We start from the raw sequence: 15,820 nt of genomic DNA, 5'->3' as shown, positions 1-15,820 counted from the left end.
CTCAATCCTAATCCATTCGTCCTGAAATATACTAGGCAGATATGCGATTGCTTTATAAAAAAGAGAACCATTTTGAAATATGAGTGTTTTTACGCTCTAGAAAATAATTTCTACAACTTCACATATGTACGCGGTTTTGCATTTTGCTGATACGCGGTTTTGCACTTTAAACGACGATGTATATCGTCACCTTTCTATAGAAAGGCCCTAACTCGTTTTCTTTCAAAATTCAGCTCTACAAACGAAGGTAGATTACTGATTCAAGACTAAACCGAATTTAAATTGAACTATATATAGATTGACGCTTACCACAATGTGGCCGAGCTTCTCCTCCGATTTGTGGCGTGTTGTTACACAAAGGGGAGGGACCTACAGTTTTTCACCGACTCCGAACGGCGATTATATTTTTATGAGAAGCTGTTTTTCATGGCAGAAATAGGGTGCGTTCAAAAATCATCAAGCCAAAGCATCAGAGTCTTTTATTTCTAAACTATAATTGATGGAAATGTTTTATTTGAGCAACTAAGTTCAAATACGGCTTTTAACCGTGGTTGCGCATATTTGGCATTTCCATCAATTATAGTTTAGAAATAAAAGAGACTGATGCTTTGGCTTGATGCATTTCTGAACGCGCCCATACATTCGGAGGTTTGCCATTGCCTGCCGAGGGGCGACCGCTGTTAATAAAAAACCTTTTTTATGTATTTTTCTTGTGATGTCGCTTTGACCAGGGCTTGAACCCAGGCCCTGCGGAGTGGTAGCTCCCGACAAAAGTTATTGGGTCGATTATGGATGTCAACTCAACCGCAGTTGGGTTGCAGATGAGCAAACCCACTGAAATGAAAATTTATATTATGAATAGCACATGTAGTTAAGTTCTATAAAGTTGAAGGTAATACAATTTTGAAAAACCAGTAACTAAGACTTGAGTGTAAATAAGTTGAAGAAAGAGTTGAGAAAAGAAATAAATTATCTCAATCAAAATTTCTGCGGCAACCACAAAAATGCAGTTGCCAATATACCAACTCGGTTGCCAGCTTTCAGTTGCCAGTTGCCATCTGTAATACCATTTCAACCACTGGCCACCCAACTGAAGTTCGGTTGCATTCCGTAATCGACTGGTATATATTTTTGTCCGCAGAATCCGAATCAGTGTTACAAACATACATGTCTTATTTAAAATAATGGACTTCCGGTCAGATCAACCCACTTCCGATCGAAACCGGAAGTCGGAAATACGACCAAAAGATAAAGCATACCCATGGTGATCAATTTTAAAAGGGGTGGACGGGTAGTCTAGGACACCCTGTATCTATGTACATATGTATGTATACATGCAATGTATACAATTAACATATTGCATTATTTTTAAGAAATTAAAAAAATGCGTACATACATATCGTCGATGTTTTAGCAAAATCGCCTATGGACCAATTGCAAAACCGCCTATCTTACGGTACTCAAATTTACAGGAGAGCGAAAAAACGTTTTTTCTTTGAAGGCATTGCCTTGGTAGGCGGCATTTTCTCTAGCTATTATTCTACAAATTTGTTGTTTTAATAAAGATTATAAGATTTGTATGCATAAATCTCTATGCCTGGAGTTCAGGGTTACCAGATGTTATGTTTGCCACAACGGCGATTTTGCAAAAGCATCGACGAAATGTACTATATATGTAGCTTTAACGATTTTTTGTGTTTATTCAAAAAAATTATCACAGCCACAAATCCTCACGATATTTGCCACTAACTCTGAACGTTTTTAACGTTAATGAAGCTTCCTCCCGTGTTATTTGCTGCACTTGTGTTAAACATTTTGTAATTGCCTCCTCAATCGATTTTGATATCGAACCACCATCGGCACAGACGTACAAGATAGTATTCTTTTGCATCAAAAACTCCACAAATACTGTTGCATGAGCTAGTAATTGGTCATGAACATAGCGATAAGTAGCACTAGGCACGCGTGACAGACACTCGAAGTACCGTTGTAGCACATTACCTTTTTCCATGGCTAATATGCGATCTCTGTGTGGCAGACTTGCTTCAGTTGTAGCGCCTGCAAAAAACCAGGTATCGCCTAGTGAGGTATAAGCAACGTTTGCCAGCAATTGTTCCTTCTTCTTCAAAAACCCTAAAAAGGGTGCTAAGGCTGTACCAATACCAATCAGGATATGATTGTTTTCACTTGCTTCTTGCTCAGTAAAGCGAAATTGATTCGTTTGTCGCGGATACACTGTGATCTCGGGCAACTTTTCAGCAACTGTGCCATTTAACAAGGGTGTAGCCAAGGTTTTTAACATATTTGTGGTCACCCCTGGGTTTTGTGCGCGTATTGAAAATATAATTTTTATTTCATTAGTTTGCGGGCTATTGGCTATCGAATATGGACGCGGCAACAAACGTGGTAGGTGCTCAATTAAAATTTCTAGTGTAGGTATACATGAGGGACACAACTCCAGCAGTTCCAATAATGATAAGCCACGCTCTAAGATAAGCTCGTTGTAATAAGCGCTCCCTTCTTTCGAGGATAAACAACTCAGGAATGCACGCTCATCTGCATCCCCACAGCAGTTGGCTAGAGTAATTAGGAACTGTTTTTTTGGTATGGCATGAAAATTGAGACAATCGCGCAACAGTTGATAAGGAGTACAATGTGATGGAATGTATGGTGGTAGCTTCGCCGTTTTCTTAGTACATTTTGATGAAATTCGCAGTTGAAATGAGCTATCAGATTTATTTGATAATTGCAAACGCTCTAGCAGTGCTTGGACTTCTCTGCTGCTGTTGGATGGTAATACAGCAATAGTATCACCTGGTTGAAAATAATCACATTCCATTTGCTATTGATAATATATTTCATATTATTAACATCAACTAGTCGATCCTATTGTTCATACGATACCATTTCCGTTGTTAACTCCATTATGCACTTTTCTTTCGCTATATCCGGTACTGCCAGCATTTGTACCCCCTTAATCGGCACTTCCACGGGAAAGGTTCCGGTTCGACAAAAGGGCCAAATAAGTCCTGAACATTGTAGCTGGGCATGCTTCGTCAACTATTTATAATGAATTACTCACTTTTTACATTTTAAATGAAACTAATTGGTTACTCACCCTCAGGCTTTCCAAATCATCTGCATAGGAAACGGTGTAAATTGGCTCCGACAGCTTTGTTGGTACATATTTTTCTAATACGTAATTTTTTATATCAACTTTATCGACATCACAATTAAATGATCCAGTTGCACAAACCATTTCCTTGCTGATTTTTAAAACCTCAAGCACGTATAGTATAGCTAGGGACACGAACTTCGATACGATATGGTAACATATCGATACTTTTGGCATTCAATACAGATACTTTTTACTCGATAGTTTAAAACATTCTTTTTTGGAATACAGCACCCTAGTGCTAGTATCGAATGTCATAAACTCAAATTTTTGACAGTTGCTTTGAAGCAGAAGAATGCTATCGGGTTAGCAATTAATAGAATGCAGCAATTATAGAGAAAATATTTACCTTTGCTGATTTCAGTTCTTCTGGTACTGAAATCCATGTAATTATTATACCTTTTAGCAATAACCACTAATTTTTCTCTAATACCGCGTTCTGGCCGACAACGAAAACACTTTGAAAAGGAGTTTTGGGATTGTGGACTGAAGGCTGTTCACACCGGCTGTTAGTGTTTTCGTTGACATTTCTTGCATCCTCTGGTTACATTTTTGCTACACAAAAACAAAACCAAAATGCTTTTCCCTCATTTTCTTTTCATTAGCAACCTCTTACTTTCATTCTTATTTTACTTTGACCAGCCAATTAAAAATAAATCTCAAATAGCGTATTAAAGATGACAAAATATGACTTCCACTTCGAAGTGAAGACGCCGATTGGAATGAGTGGAACATGAGTTTTCAAGTAGTTTTCAACGAAAACTAGTTTTCGTTTGACAGATTTTACATGGACGAAAACACAAGTTTTAGGTCGAAAACACAAGTTTTAGGTCGAAAACCAGTTTTAGCAACGAAAACATGTTTTCGATGTCGGTCAGAACATGGTATAACATCCACTCGCATTGGTTTTCTTTAACTTATGTGTATACATGCACACCACAGTATATACAGTAATAAACCTTTTCGCAGTTTTTCACCAATTGGTCCCCGACAAGAATGATAGAATACAAGATTGCGCCCATGATTAAATAATACAAAGTTCGATAAACTGGCAGTTGTCTCTCTCGCACCGCTCCCTTAGCAGCGGCACCGTGTTGCTTCTCTGCAAATTTGCTTGCAAAAAGTGTAGCTTTGGTGTGAAATAGAAGTATAAGCTTTTGTGCAATATGCTTATTTGTATATGCATATGAAGCATATTTTTTCCCAGCAGGAATTTGCCACTTCCCCTCAAAATGAAATGTCAAAATTGTGCTCTCTCCTTGCAAGTGTTACTGGGCTTTTGGCTAAACGAACACGATTTCGTAACAATAGGTACCAACTTGTATAAATTTTTTGCATAGCGAACACTCCTTCAATTTCCAATTTTTGTTCTGCGTGACATTTTGATTTGACGTTTCGCTCAATGACATCAAATGCAAACGCACGCAAGCCAATTTCGGGTAACGCAAAAAAAACAAATTCGACGGCGTGCATATCAAAACGCAAGCCGCAAATATTAGGTTAGCCTGTAAGCACACCCAAGTTTGAGGAACTCCTCAAAAATACTTAACATCAAACAAATATGAATCATACACAAATGCAATAGCAATTGCTATGAATTGCTACCGTATAAATTCAAAACACGCATTTGGTTCGCGAGTGCGTTGGTCATGGCGGTCATAAGTTCAGCCAACACATTCAATGGTCCATTACCCGGAGCTGTTACAATATGATAAGTAGATTTTAGTGAACATCAGAAGCTACTGCATCCGGCTACAAGCTGGATATCTGAATATTGGAAAATAAATAGCAATTATCTTTTTAAAATGATAAGAAAAGTGTTTGTTTACAAAATTACCTGTGCCACTCAGCCTTAGTGGTGAAAGGGAGCAACACCTTTCATACCACAGTCATTTTTTTATGCAACCAGAGCGTAAGCGAAATGCGCTCACTAAAAGGGAATAACAGGAAAAAGTAAAGGAACACAAGAAGTCAAATTTCTAGTCCAAATAATGGCAACAACAAAACTAGCGTAAAATAAGAATAGAAATGTATATACAAAACACATTCACACAAGCAACACTTACTATATCAGTTATTTTTTGCCTCTTTCCAATTTCAATTCACTTTTTTGACTTTTTACATTATTCTCACTTTTTGTGTATTCTTTAATTTCCGTTAATTTAAATTCAGTTGAGTTTGACACTTTTCAAGATTTTGCCAGAAAAAATTCTTCTGACTAAATCTGACACCTTGGGACTGAAGAGAGTCAATCTCACTGAGTGTTGCTCTCTCATTTTTGCTGTCATTTTCGAGTTAAGGAACGCTTTTTGGACTGAATCTGACTACTTCGGTCTTTTCTGGCTATTATAAACCCTGATCAGATTTTACCCCCGAGGAGTACTCAAAAATGTTTATTACTGTATATGTATATTGTGCGCATCACTGTGCGCGGTTTTTGAAAATGCTGGAGCACATCCACTGTTTTTGTATGAAAGTAAAGAACTTTTTTGTGCGATTTTCTGGGGAACGCATATACCGCATAAAAAAGACATAAGTGTATATGTTTTTTAAGATGTTTGCTATATAATTATACACTGTGTAATTCATAACATTGAAAGACTTTTTCAACATGGTGGTAGCTCAGCGTTGAGTTCTAAATACTATCGGTGCAACTATTAGTCTGTTCCTTTGAACTTCGGACTAAAACCTGTGGAACTGTCAAACTACAATTTTACTCTCTCAAATGAGAGTACAAGGAGAACAGATGCAGAAGTGCATAGGAACGCAAAAAGCACTATTTCCTGTAAAAACGTCAGTCGGTTTGTTTACATGTCATTTGTACAACACTGATTTAGCTGAAATATCACTAAATAATTATTAAAATCTATACATATTCAAACATTTCGTTGTTTACTTCAATTTTATTACAAATATAAGGTGCTTTGCTTTCACCGCTGTTAGTTTTTGCTTGCACATGCAAATCAGCTGATCGTTTGACACTTTTCATGAACTTACAGGAAAAGAAACTCCGGACTAAATCCTGTAACTTCTGACTAGGAAATGTGTTCCCACTTACAGGTTTTATGTCAATAGGAACGACTTCCTGTAAGCTCTGACTAAATCCTGTAAACCGGACTGCTATTGGAACAGACTACATGTTTATTACGCCATTTCGGATTTATTTTTAACTCGCTGCCCAAAGTAAAATAAGAATGAAAGTAAGAGGTTGCTAATGAAAAGAAAATGAGGGAAAGCATTTTGGATTTATTTTGTATAGCAAAACTGTAGTCAGAGGATGTACGATATGTCAACGAAAACACTAACAGCCGGTGCGAAAAGCAAGCCCACAATTTCAAAACACGTTTTCAAAGTGTTTTCGTTGTCGGTCAGAACGCGTAAAAGATGTACTGACGAAATGTATGAATCGCGTTTTGAAAGTGCTGCACGTTCAATAATTATTGACGGTATTGCGATCCGCGATCCAGATTTCAAAATAGTTAGAAACTGCGATACGGATCACGATCCATCAATACTGCATGCTACGCCGTCAATAAATACGCGATACTTGGATCACGTCAATAAATACTGACCGTGTGACAGAACCCTATAGCAGATGCCAGATAAAACTTTGTAGCTTTCCGTGACATTAGGTTCATTCCTTATCTTTTTGGACTAAAATCTGAAAAGTGTCAAAATGCCAGAGCGTAAGCAAAATGCGCTCACTAAAAGAGAATAACAGGAAAAGTAAAGGAACGCAAAAAACCAAATTTTTAGTCCAAAGAATGGCAACAACAAAACTAACGTCAAATAAGAATGGAAATGTATGTAAAAAACACATTCACACAAGCACAAGGACAATAAACACTTACTATATCAATTATCTTTTGCCTCCTTCCAATTTCAATTCACTTTTTTTACTTTTTAGATTATTATCACTTTTTGCGTATTCTTTAATTTCCGTTAATTTAAATTCAGTTGAGTTTGACACTTTTCAGGATTTTGCCAGAAAAAATTCTTCTGACTACTTCGGACTGATGAGAGTCACTCTCACTGACTGTTGCTCTCTCATTTTTGCTGTCATTTCCGAGTTAAGGAACGCTTTTTGGACTAAATTTGACTACTTCGGACTTTTTCTGACTATTTCTGGGAGATAAGGAACGCTCCTATTAATAATTTTGCCAGCAAAGCGCCAGACGCAAAATGTATGCCACAATGAACGCCAAGAAAACAATGTTGTACCGCTTTTTTACTCATCAAAGTTGCTGTGGATTTTAATTATTCTCATAGTCATATTTAGTACTCAACTAAGCCGAAACTATTCTAAGTCACAACTAAAGCTATTCATAGTCGCCTTAGTTTCGACTTTTCTGGCTAAGTACCAACTTAAAATTTAGTTTCGGCTGCAGCTGCAAGCAAGTCGTAACTAGGAAGAAGTATTTTATCAAATTAAGGGAAAACAGACGAAATATGTAAAAATTAAGTTGGTAGAGGGTGATTTTGATAATATTGAATAATCTCCAATTAAAATTTACAAAGAACGATCCATTTTATTCGGAAGATGAAATTAAATGCGTATTACAATTCGAATAAAGCTAAATGACAAATTTATAATTGGAATAATTTAGAAAAAATCTCAAATAATAAGTCAGTTTCACGCTAGTTCTTTTAAAGTAAATTTGTGCATAACATTTAGATATATACTATTTGTATGTTTCACAGCATGCTTTCGATAAACATCGACTTCACATCACTGCGGTTGTTCTGGCTATTGCACACAATTAACAAGAAAATGATACCTTAAGTTCTGAACACATTGAAAACGACGAGCTACCGACCACAGCTTCCAATTTGTCATCTTTATTATCTAAGCGCTTTGTCGATGGCGACATGATTTCTTTGAACGCGGCAGCGACATCATGAATTTGTATGAGTTTGACATAAAAGAAGAGGAAGAACCTTATCTGTCGCCAGAAAAATAGAAATAGATCTAATCTGGCCACAACCACAGCCGTCGCGTAGCCCGGTCGTCGCCAAAATAATTATCTACATAAGAGTACGTGTTAAAATAATTTGACAGCTGTGGTTTGTAGCTCGTCGTTTTCATTGTGTTCGTACTATTATTCTTTTGCATAATCATGCAATGAAAATAAAAATTATATAAACGGATAATCAAACTTGACATTATTTAATAAGGGCCTGTGCCAATCGGTAACTTTTTTCTCCGTGGTGAGACGGGGTGGAAAAATTTGCTATGGTGTACAAATAAATTGAATTTTGCTGTGCCAAATGCAGAGTTAAATTTTGACAGTTGAAAACCCAAACAAACGCTCGTGCGAAAGCTTTATTTTTGTGTGTTGCTGAAATTCTTAAAATTTATATTTATTTTATAATTTGCAAGTAACGTACGCTTTTTTTTATGCTGTTCCAGCTTTCATTTTCATGTTCACTCCTTATTACCGCCAAGCAATATTATGTGTATACATGGTTATAAACTGTCAAAATTTTACCTAGCCCCATGATCTAGGTAAAATTCTGACGTTCTTCTTCACCACGAGAAATGTCAAATTTTTACTTTGATCCGCCAAAATTTTCTCTTTTCTATCATTTGGCACAGGCCCTAAGTCGAAACTACTTAGTAGAAGTCTGAAATGCGACTATGAATAGAGGTAAATTTTAAGTTGGTACTTAAATTTAAGTTGCAACTTTGTTAGTTTCGACTTAGTTGCTGGACTATGAATACGCGCCAATGTAATTAAGTTTTATGTTTCTGCATGAAAACCCGAATTTGGACGAAACACAATAAATATTAAACCGGCTGATTGTCAAAGCGCGCAAAAAGATGGGAGTTGGCCATCTTTTCGCTTCGCGATGCAGCCTCAACGATTTATGTGGCATTCTTTGTGCATTTTCATACAATTCATCATATCTGTCAAAGCGAAGCTGTCACGTAAAGCGAAGCAAAAGTTTTATGTGGCATCAGCTTATTGATCTTGCATTACAGTCGATAGTATCGAATTTTAAAACATCGAAAGTATTTTTGTAAATCACAAACTATCGATATATCGATAGTATCGTCGATATTTTTCCAACTCTGGGGAACAATAAACGAGTAATAATAATTCATTTAATTAACCATTCCTCACTAAACTATTTTAAACCTTAAAGAAATGTCTGGAAATACTGATCCAAGAGATAGCGATGATGAATTCCATGATGCACTTGCTGATGTACCAAAAAGTAAAGGTGCAAGACTACCGTTTGAAGACGCCCATGAAATGGACAGCGCCAGTTGTAATTCTTCACCACTTACAACCAATGAGCAAATGGAGGAGATAACGCGCCAGCAGGCCGATCTTAAACTGCCTGATGAAACTGAAGATAATGATGAGGACAGTAAAATCGTCGACGAGGCATCCAAACTTTTCACAGATGATATTGATGTGGAAGAGCTTCGAGAACGAGAAAAAACTATGAGCTCCGAAGAGCTGCAACAAAACAAAGAACAGTCAGATCGTATGAAGTTGGAGGGAAATGAGCTGTTTAAAGCAGAAGAACCACTACGTGCAATCGAAATTTACACTAGTGCTCTGCACATTTGTCCGACATCATGTACCAAAGAGCGCGCAATATTGTATTGCAATCGTGCGGCAGCCAAAATAAAGTTGGATTCCAAAAAGTCTGCTATAGATGACTGTTCAAAAGCAATTGAACTTTGGCCTGGTTACGTACGTGCATTAATGAGGTAAAGGTAGTTTAACATAATCGAATGTTGTTGTTGTTGTAGCGGCTACAACAACCCCGCCCAGATCGGTTGGTATCTCAGTCGTTGTCGTCAAGTTCCACTAACGGCAACCCTAGGAAGCGTGCAGCTTCTGCGGGGTTTGCCCATAAGGACAAGGTCGTTAGGGATGTCGGGTTTGCCGGGCATGCGAAGAGATGTTTCGAGTCATGTGGGGTCTCTCCGCATGCCGGACATTCATTAGGCACATCCTCATTCAGCCTACTCAGGTAGGAGTTTAACCTGCTGCAGTAGCCGGAGCGAAGTTGTGCAAGTGTGGTGCGCGTCTCCCGAGGCAGATGAAGCTCCGTCTCGTCAATGTCCGGGGGTGGTGTGCCTAGAACGGCATTCACAGGTCTAGAGTCTACATAACTCGAGACTGAGTCCCTGTGAATGCCGTTCAAGGCCTATCTGTAGGCTGTCGGGTCCAGAGGTTGCTTAATGAACCTCTGGACTTCGTCCGTTAGTTCATATAGATGCCTCCTGACGTGCCTAGGCGAGGGCTCCTCTGCAAGCAGCTGTCTGCACGGGTGGCCACTTCTGTGGGTCCCAATCAGGAACTGCTTGCAGAGCATTATATTGTGCTCCTTCACCGGGAGCATTTGCGCCTCGCCGTGCAGGTGGTGTTCAGGCGTCATCAGGAGGCATCCCGTCGCTGTCCTCAGTGCGGTGTTTTGTGCGGTCTGTAGCTTCGTCCACTGCGTCCTACTAGTCCCAGGCGACCACACTGGCGCTGCGTAGTTCAGAACCGGCCGGCCTATTGCCTTGTATGTTGCCAGCAACGTTTCTTTGTCTTTGCCCCAAGTACTGCCGGCTAGCGACTTGAGGACCTTGTTGCGGCTCTGTACTTTATTGACAATAGCGGTTGAGTGCGCAGAGAAGGAGAGCAGGCTGTCGAAAGTTACTCCGAGTATTTTGGGGTTATTCACCGTCGGAATTGGTGTGTCATCGACGTGAATCCCCAGCGGTAGCCTGACCTCCTTCGTCCAGGTTGTGAACAGGGTCGCGGAGGATTTCGTAGGGGAGAGGGCTAGACACTTTGCAGTGAAGAAGCGAGAAAGTTCGGAGAGATAGCCGTTTACTTTCGAACACAGGTCATCAATTCCATTCCCAGTCGCCATAATCGAGCAATCGTCGGCATAGGAGACAATCGAGACTCCCTCTGGTGGTTGAGGGAGCTTTGAAATATAAAAGTTAAACAGTAGCGGGGAAAGGACACCACCCTGAGGAACCCCCTGTTTTATTTTTCGCTGCTTACTCGTTTTGTCTCTGAACATTACCGACGAATGTCGACCACTTAGATAATTTGCCGACCACCGTTTGAGCCTCTGTGGGAGAGAGGAGGCCTCTATATCTTCTAGTAGCGTGGAATGGCAGACGGTGTCAAACGCCTTTGACAAGTCCAACGCTACTAGAATCGTTCTCTCACAGGGACGGTTACGGTTAAGGCCACGAGTTATCTGAGAGTTTATGGCGTTAAGTGCTGTTGTTGTGCTGTGCACTTTACGGAAACCATGCTGATGCTTCGCTGGGGTCAGGTGATTTGTGAAGTACGGGAGTAGCAAGGCCTCGAGTGTCTTCGCTACCGGGGAAAGGAGTGTAATCGGACGATACGAATCTCCTTTGTTTGCAGGTTTCCCCGGTTTGAGCAGTGGGACCACTCCCCATCTTCCAGATGTCTGGGATGATGAGAGTGGCCATTGACAAATTGAGGACCTCCGTTAGGTACGCTACCCCCGCAGGACCCAAATTTTTCAGCATCAGCATGCATATACCGTCGGGACCCATGGCTTTGGAGGCTTTCGCCTTCCCGATGGCCACCTGAACTTCACCGCAAGTGAAAGCAAGGGGGGCACAATTTGTTGGCAGTTTGTGCAGCCTTCTGGTCACTCGACGCTTGGCTTTGTCCACCGAAGGATGCAGTATGAACTGCCGGCTAAAATAGCTCGCGCATCGCTCCGGGTCCGACGAAGCATAGTCGCCGAAGGAAATTTCGACTCTGTCGTCGTGCTTCGTCGGATTAGACAGTGACCTCACGGTTGACCAAAGCTTGCTCACACCAGAGGTGAAGTTGCAAGTCTTCAGATGCTCCTGATACGGGGATCTCCGGGATCGGCCTGACGAAGGCTATCACGCTCGTTTGCTAAAACAGCCGCTTCGGCAGGGAAGTTTGGACGTGGGTCCGATATGCACCCTGCCGGTATGAAGCGGGCTGCAGCAGCAGTGATAGCCCTGCGGAACTTACGTTCACCGAGGTGGACGTCGGTTGGTGTGGGGAGCGATGTGAAGGTGTTTTCAGTAAACTCCGCGTAACCTTTCCAGTCAGCTTTAGAAAAGTTGACATAGGTCCGGTGTTTGGCGGAGGCAAAGTCGGTTGGTTTATCAATCGAGATGACTATGGGTAGATGGTCTGATGCTAGAGTCAGCATAGGTCGCCACGTTATGCTGTTTATCAGACCAGCGCTGACTATTGTGATGTCTGGCGAGCTACTGCAGTTACCCATAATCCTGGTGGGTGCGTCGTCGTTCATTGTGCAGAATGTCGAATCGTCTATCTGCTCAGCCAAGTCTGTTCCCCTACGATCGTTTGACAGGCTTGAGTGCCAAAGATCGTGGTGCGCATTAAAGTCACCTACTACCATACGGTTTTCACCTCTGAGGAGCGCACCTATATCAGGGTGATATCCTGCCGGGCAGCAGGTGACAGGGGGTATGTATATATTAAATATTTCGAGCTCGACATCGCCTGACCGGATAGCGATGCCCTGACATTCTAGGGTGGTATCCCTGCGGTCGATGTCTGCTTCGATAAGACGATACTGCACGGTGTGGTGCTTTATGAACGCTAAGCCACCACCATTATCTCGCTCGCGATCTCGACGGTGCACGTTGTACCCGGCACAATTCAACAAAGTTGAATTGCTGTGCAACTTCGTCTCTTGGACCGCAGCTATTAATATACCATGCCGACACATAAAGGCGGTTATCTCCTCAATCTTGCTCTGTAGCCCGTTACAGTTGAATTGGAGGAGCTTCATGTGGTTCGGGAGACGTGTTGTGATGTGGGGTGTGAGTGAGGTGTAAGTTCTTGCCGCCGTTGGCTGTGTGTGCTGCTGGGGTGATTGCCTCCCTGTGGTGGTATTGGGGGGCGTCGCAATTGATGCCAGCGACCGGGCAGCGCAACACGGGCCCTCGAAGTTCCCCGTCCAATCTCGCGTGGTGCGCAGACCTGAACATGCCCCAAAGTGGCACCAGCCAAGGCAGGTGTTGCACTTGACTGATGTCACATTACGGAATATTCTGGTCTGACATACCGTGCAGATTGTAGGGGGAACCAAGAGTTGTTGGCGGCGGCGTGTGGGTGGTGGTGCAGTTGTGTGTGTTATGTGGTCTGTGGTGGCTGTGGTATGTTGTTGTGTTGTGGCGACTGTGTGTGGTTGCTGTGTGAGTGTGTGGGGCTGCACGGGCGGACTATGGGTTGCCGTGGAGGCTGCTCTATTTGAGCAACAGGGGGCCACGTACGACGTGGTCCACTGTCTGTGAGTCCGTAGTCCCGAGCAGACCCTGAGGTGACTCCACCCCTCGCAGGCATTACACTTGACTGAGGTGGAGTTGTGGTGTAAACGTCTTCGGCATACACAGCAGGTGTATATTTCTGGCCCAGGGTTTGACTCGATGCCAGCCCTGAGTAGGAGAATGCGTAGTGAATGCTGCCCTATGGACGGACAACTTCTGAGATACTTCGCCGACCTAAACGGGGTTAGATCGCCGAAACAACAGCCCTTGGTCGGGTGAAACCCGAGTCATTCCGGTACGTAGAACCGGCTGTCGTGGGAATGTTGTCTAATTTAATAGTCTATACTCCTTTATAACAGGCGAGCAAAGCTCTGTGAGCAGGAGGATCGTTTGGAAGATGCGTTGGCTGACTATAAGCGAGTGTGTGAATTGGAACCAAACCAAAGAGAGGCGCAAGAAGCTGTGGCACATCTACCCGCACAAATTAATGAACGCAATGAGCGTTTGAAAACAGAAATGATGTCTAAATTAAAGGATCTTGGTAATATGTTCCTTAAGCCATTCGGTCTATCCACAGACAACTTTCAAATGCAGCAGGATCCTTCGACAGGTTCTTACTCAGTAAATTTTCAACAAAATCCTAGGTAGTCAACCAGAGAGTCTGGAATGTGATCCAAAGTATCAGCTACCATTTGCAATTGTAATTTTTGTATGTATATTAGCTATTTAAGTAAATATCCGTTAAAATAAATGTGTGATTTAAAAAGGCTAAACAATGGCTGTAAATTAAAACGAGTCCTAACCGCCAAAATAACGTATGCGACATTTTTTTCTAAATTTTCTTTTTGATGCATAAATATTCCTAGAGCATTTAGATACATTTCTGCATCAAAAGGAAAATTTTGAAAATAATGTCGCATACGTTATTTTGGCGGTTAGGGCTCGAAAATATTGTTCACAAGGAAAAGAAGATTCGAGACTTTCTACTATTTCTACTTAAGCACCATGATACAAAAAAAGAAAGTAGTTTCATTTAATGACATTCGTTGTTAACCATTTAACTTTTAATAAAATTATGACATTTCAATAAATTCATGCTACGTGATCACGAGCAGTAATATTTTTTTTAAGCAGAAGATTTCATCAGTCCACTCAAAGGTGTCGAATATGATGAACCTGAAAATTAATGCATAATCTCAAAAGGGGCTTGACGAAACTAGGTTTCAGAACGGATGAAGAAAGTGATCAAAATTATACTTATGTTAACTGCTTATCGGAGTGCGGTCTGCGCAAGCCGAATTCAAGTTTCTGGAATAGGTACATTGGAAATTTTAAATTTGAAATTTGTTGAAGTTAATGGTGAACTAACCAAAATCTGGCGAGAAATTTAAAAGTAAATTTTCACGAACTTAATTACGAATCACGAATTTCATGTGAACAAATATTCCCAAAATAATAAAGCAAAACAAAAATAATTTTTCCCAATTTGTTTTTGTTTTGCATGTTAAGTTATGAGAACAATTTATTCATATGGAATTGGCGATTATAAATTTTTTATTTTGAAAGAGTATTCTTTAGAATTAGATTTTTAAATCGCAAGATTGCATTCGAAATAAGAAAATGAAAAAATAACAGCATGTTCTCGTGATTTTTGTTATAAAATAAAAAGAACAATTTAAATGAAGTCTCCTTTAACATTACATATTTTATATATTTTTAACCTTGGACGTGCTTCGTTAGTCGATTCGACTAACAAAAATCGTGTTTCGCTTCGTACCTCTCTCTGAAGTCATTTACCATTTTTATAATATGTAACAGAGAAAATAATATGTATTTAATAATTTGTTTATGTGTTTGAAAAACTATAAAGAACTAAAATTGATATAATGTATTTTCGTTTTTAACTCTTTTATGTTTGTTATTTCAATTCTAAGTTGGTGTTAGTCGTTTCGACTAACAAGCACGCAGACATAGCGAAGCACTTCCAGGGTTAATAAAAAAAGGTGCGAACCACGTAAGTGAAAAAATAACCAAGCACTGATAATGATTTTTGATTTGAAATATTTTTAAATTGGTATAAATGTGGGAAAGAAAATACTCCGATTTATTGTTTTAATATTATCAAAGTGGCAAGGCCTTTGAGAACACTCACAATTTATGAAACTTCAAAAAATTTTATTATCCGTCAAAAGATGTTTATTGAAACCATGATAAAAATATAGTAAGGTAGAACCGCTGAGAGTCACTTTTAAAATTCTTGACGCTTCCAAACAATTTAATTTTTAAATTTACTCACAAACTCACACACACATTAATGTTGGCAAACTTCAAAAAAAAAAAATCATGGCCGACAAATTGAGAGAACGGTT

At 40.2% G+C, this 15,820-nt stretch overlaps 2 protein-coding genes across 3 annotated transcripts; one reads left to right on the top strand and one right to left on the bottom strand.

Annotated features, from left to right (window-relative positions):
* Nucleotides 1-1,676: 1,676 nt before the first annotated feature.
* Nucleotides 1,677-3,317, bottom strand: LOC118744660 (methionine synthase reductase). The gene is made up of 3 exons (XM_036477827.1): nt 3,119-3,317; nt 2,905-3,060; nt 1,677-2,842 (listed from the first exon to the last, which is right to left on the bottom strand). The coding sequence occupies exons 1-3, from the start codon at nt 3,257-3,259 to the stop codon at nt 1,715-1,717; spliced, it is 1,425 nt and encodes a 474-aa protein (XP_036333720.1). The 5' UTR covers nt 3,260-3,317; the 3' UTR covers nt 1,677-1,714.
* A 5,839-nt stretch (nt 3,318-9,156) lies between these two features.
* LOC118751323 (tetratricopeptide repeat protein 1) lies at nt 9,157-14,272 on the top strand. Of its 2 annotated transcripts, XM_036486108.1 has the most exons (3): nt 9,157-9,266; nt 9,323-9,899; nt 13,811-14,271. In XM_036486108.1, exons 2-3 carry the CDS (start codon nt 9,325-9,327, stop codon nt 14,097-14,099), a joined length of 864 nt encoding a protein of 287 aa, XP_036342001.1. In that variant the 5' UTR covers nt 9,157-9,266; nt 9,323-9,324; the 3' UTR covers nt 14,100-14,271. The 2 variants fall into 2 exon arrangements, with proteins under 2 accessions (XP_036342001.1, XP_036342009.1); XM_036486116.1 differs by lacking the exon at nt 9,157-9,266 and having other exon boundaries at nt 9,273-9,899; nt 13,811-14,272.
* Nucleotides 14,273-15,820: the final 1,548 nt, after the last annotated feature.

This window comes from Rhagoletis pomonella, unplaced genomic scaffold (assembly GCF_013731165.1).
Source record: "Rhagoletis pomonella isolate Grant_MI unplaced genomic scaffold, Rhpom_1.0 Rhpom_scaffold_00001, whole genome shotgun sequence".
Classification (NCBI taxonomy): Eukaryota; Metazoa; Arthropoda; class Insecta; order Diptera; family Tephritidae; genus Rhagoletis; species Rhagoletis pomonella.
The sequence above is the reverse complement of the archived record's forward strand: the minus strand, read 5'-3'. Positions and strand labels throughout refer to the sequence as shown.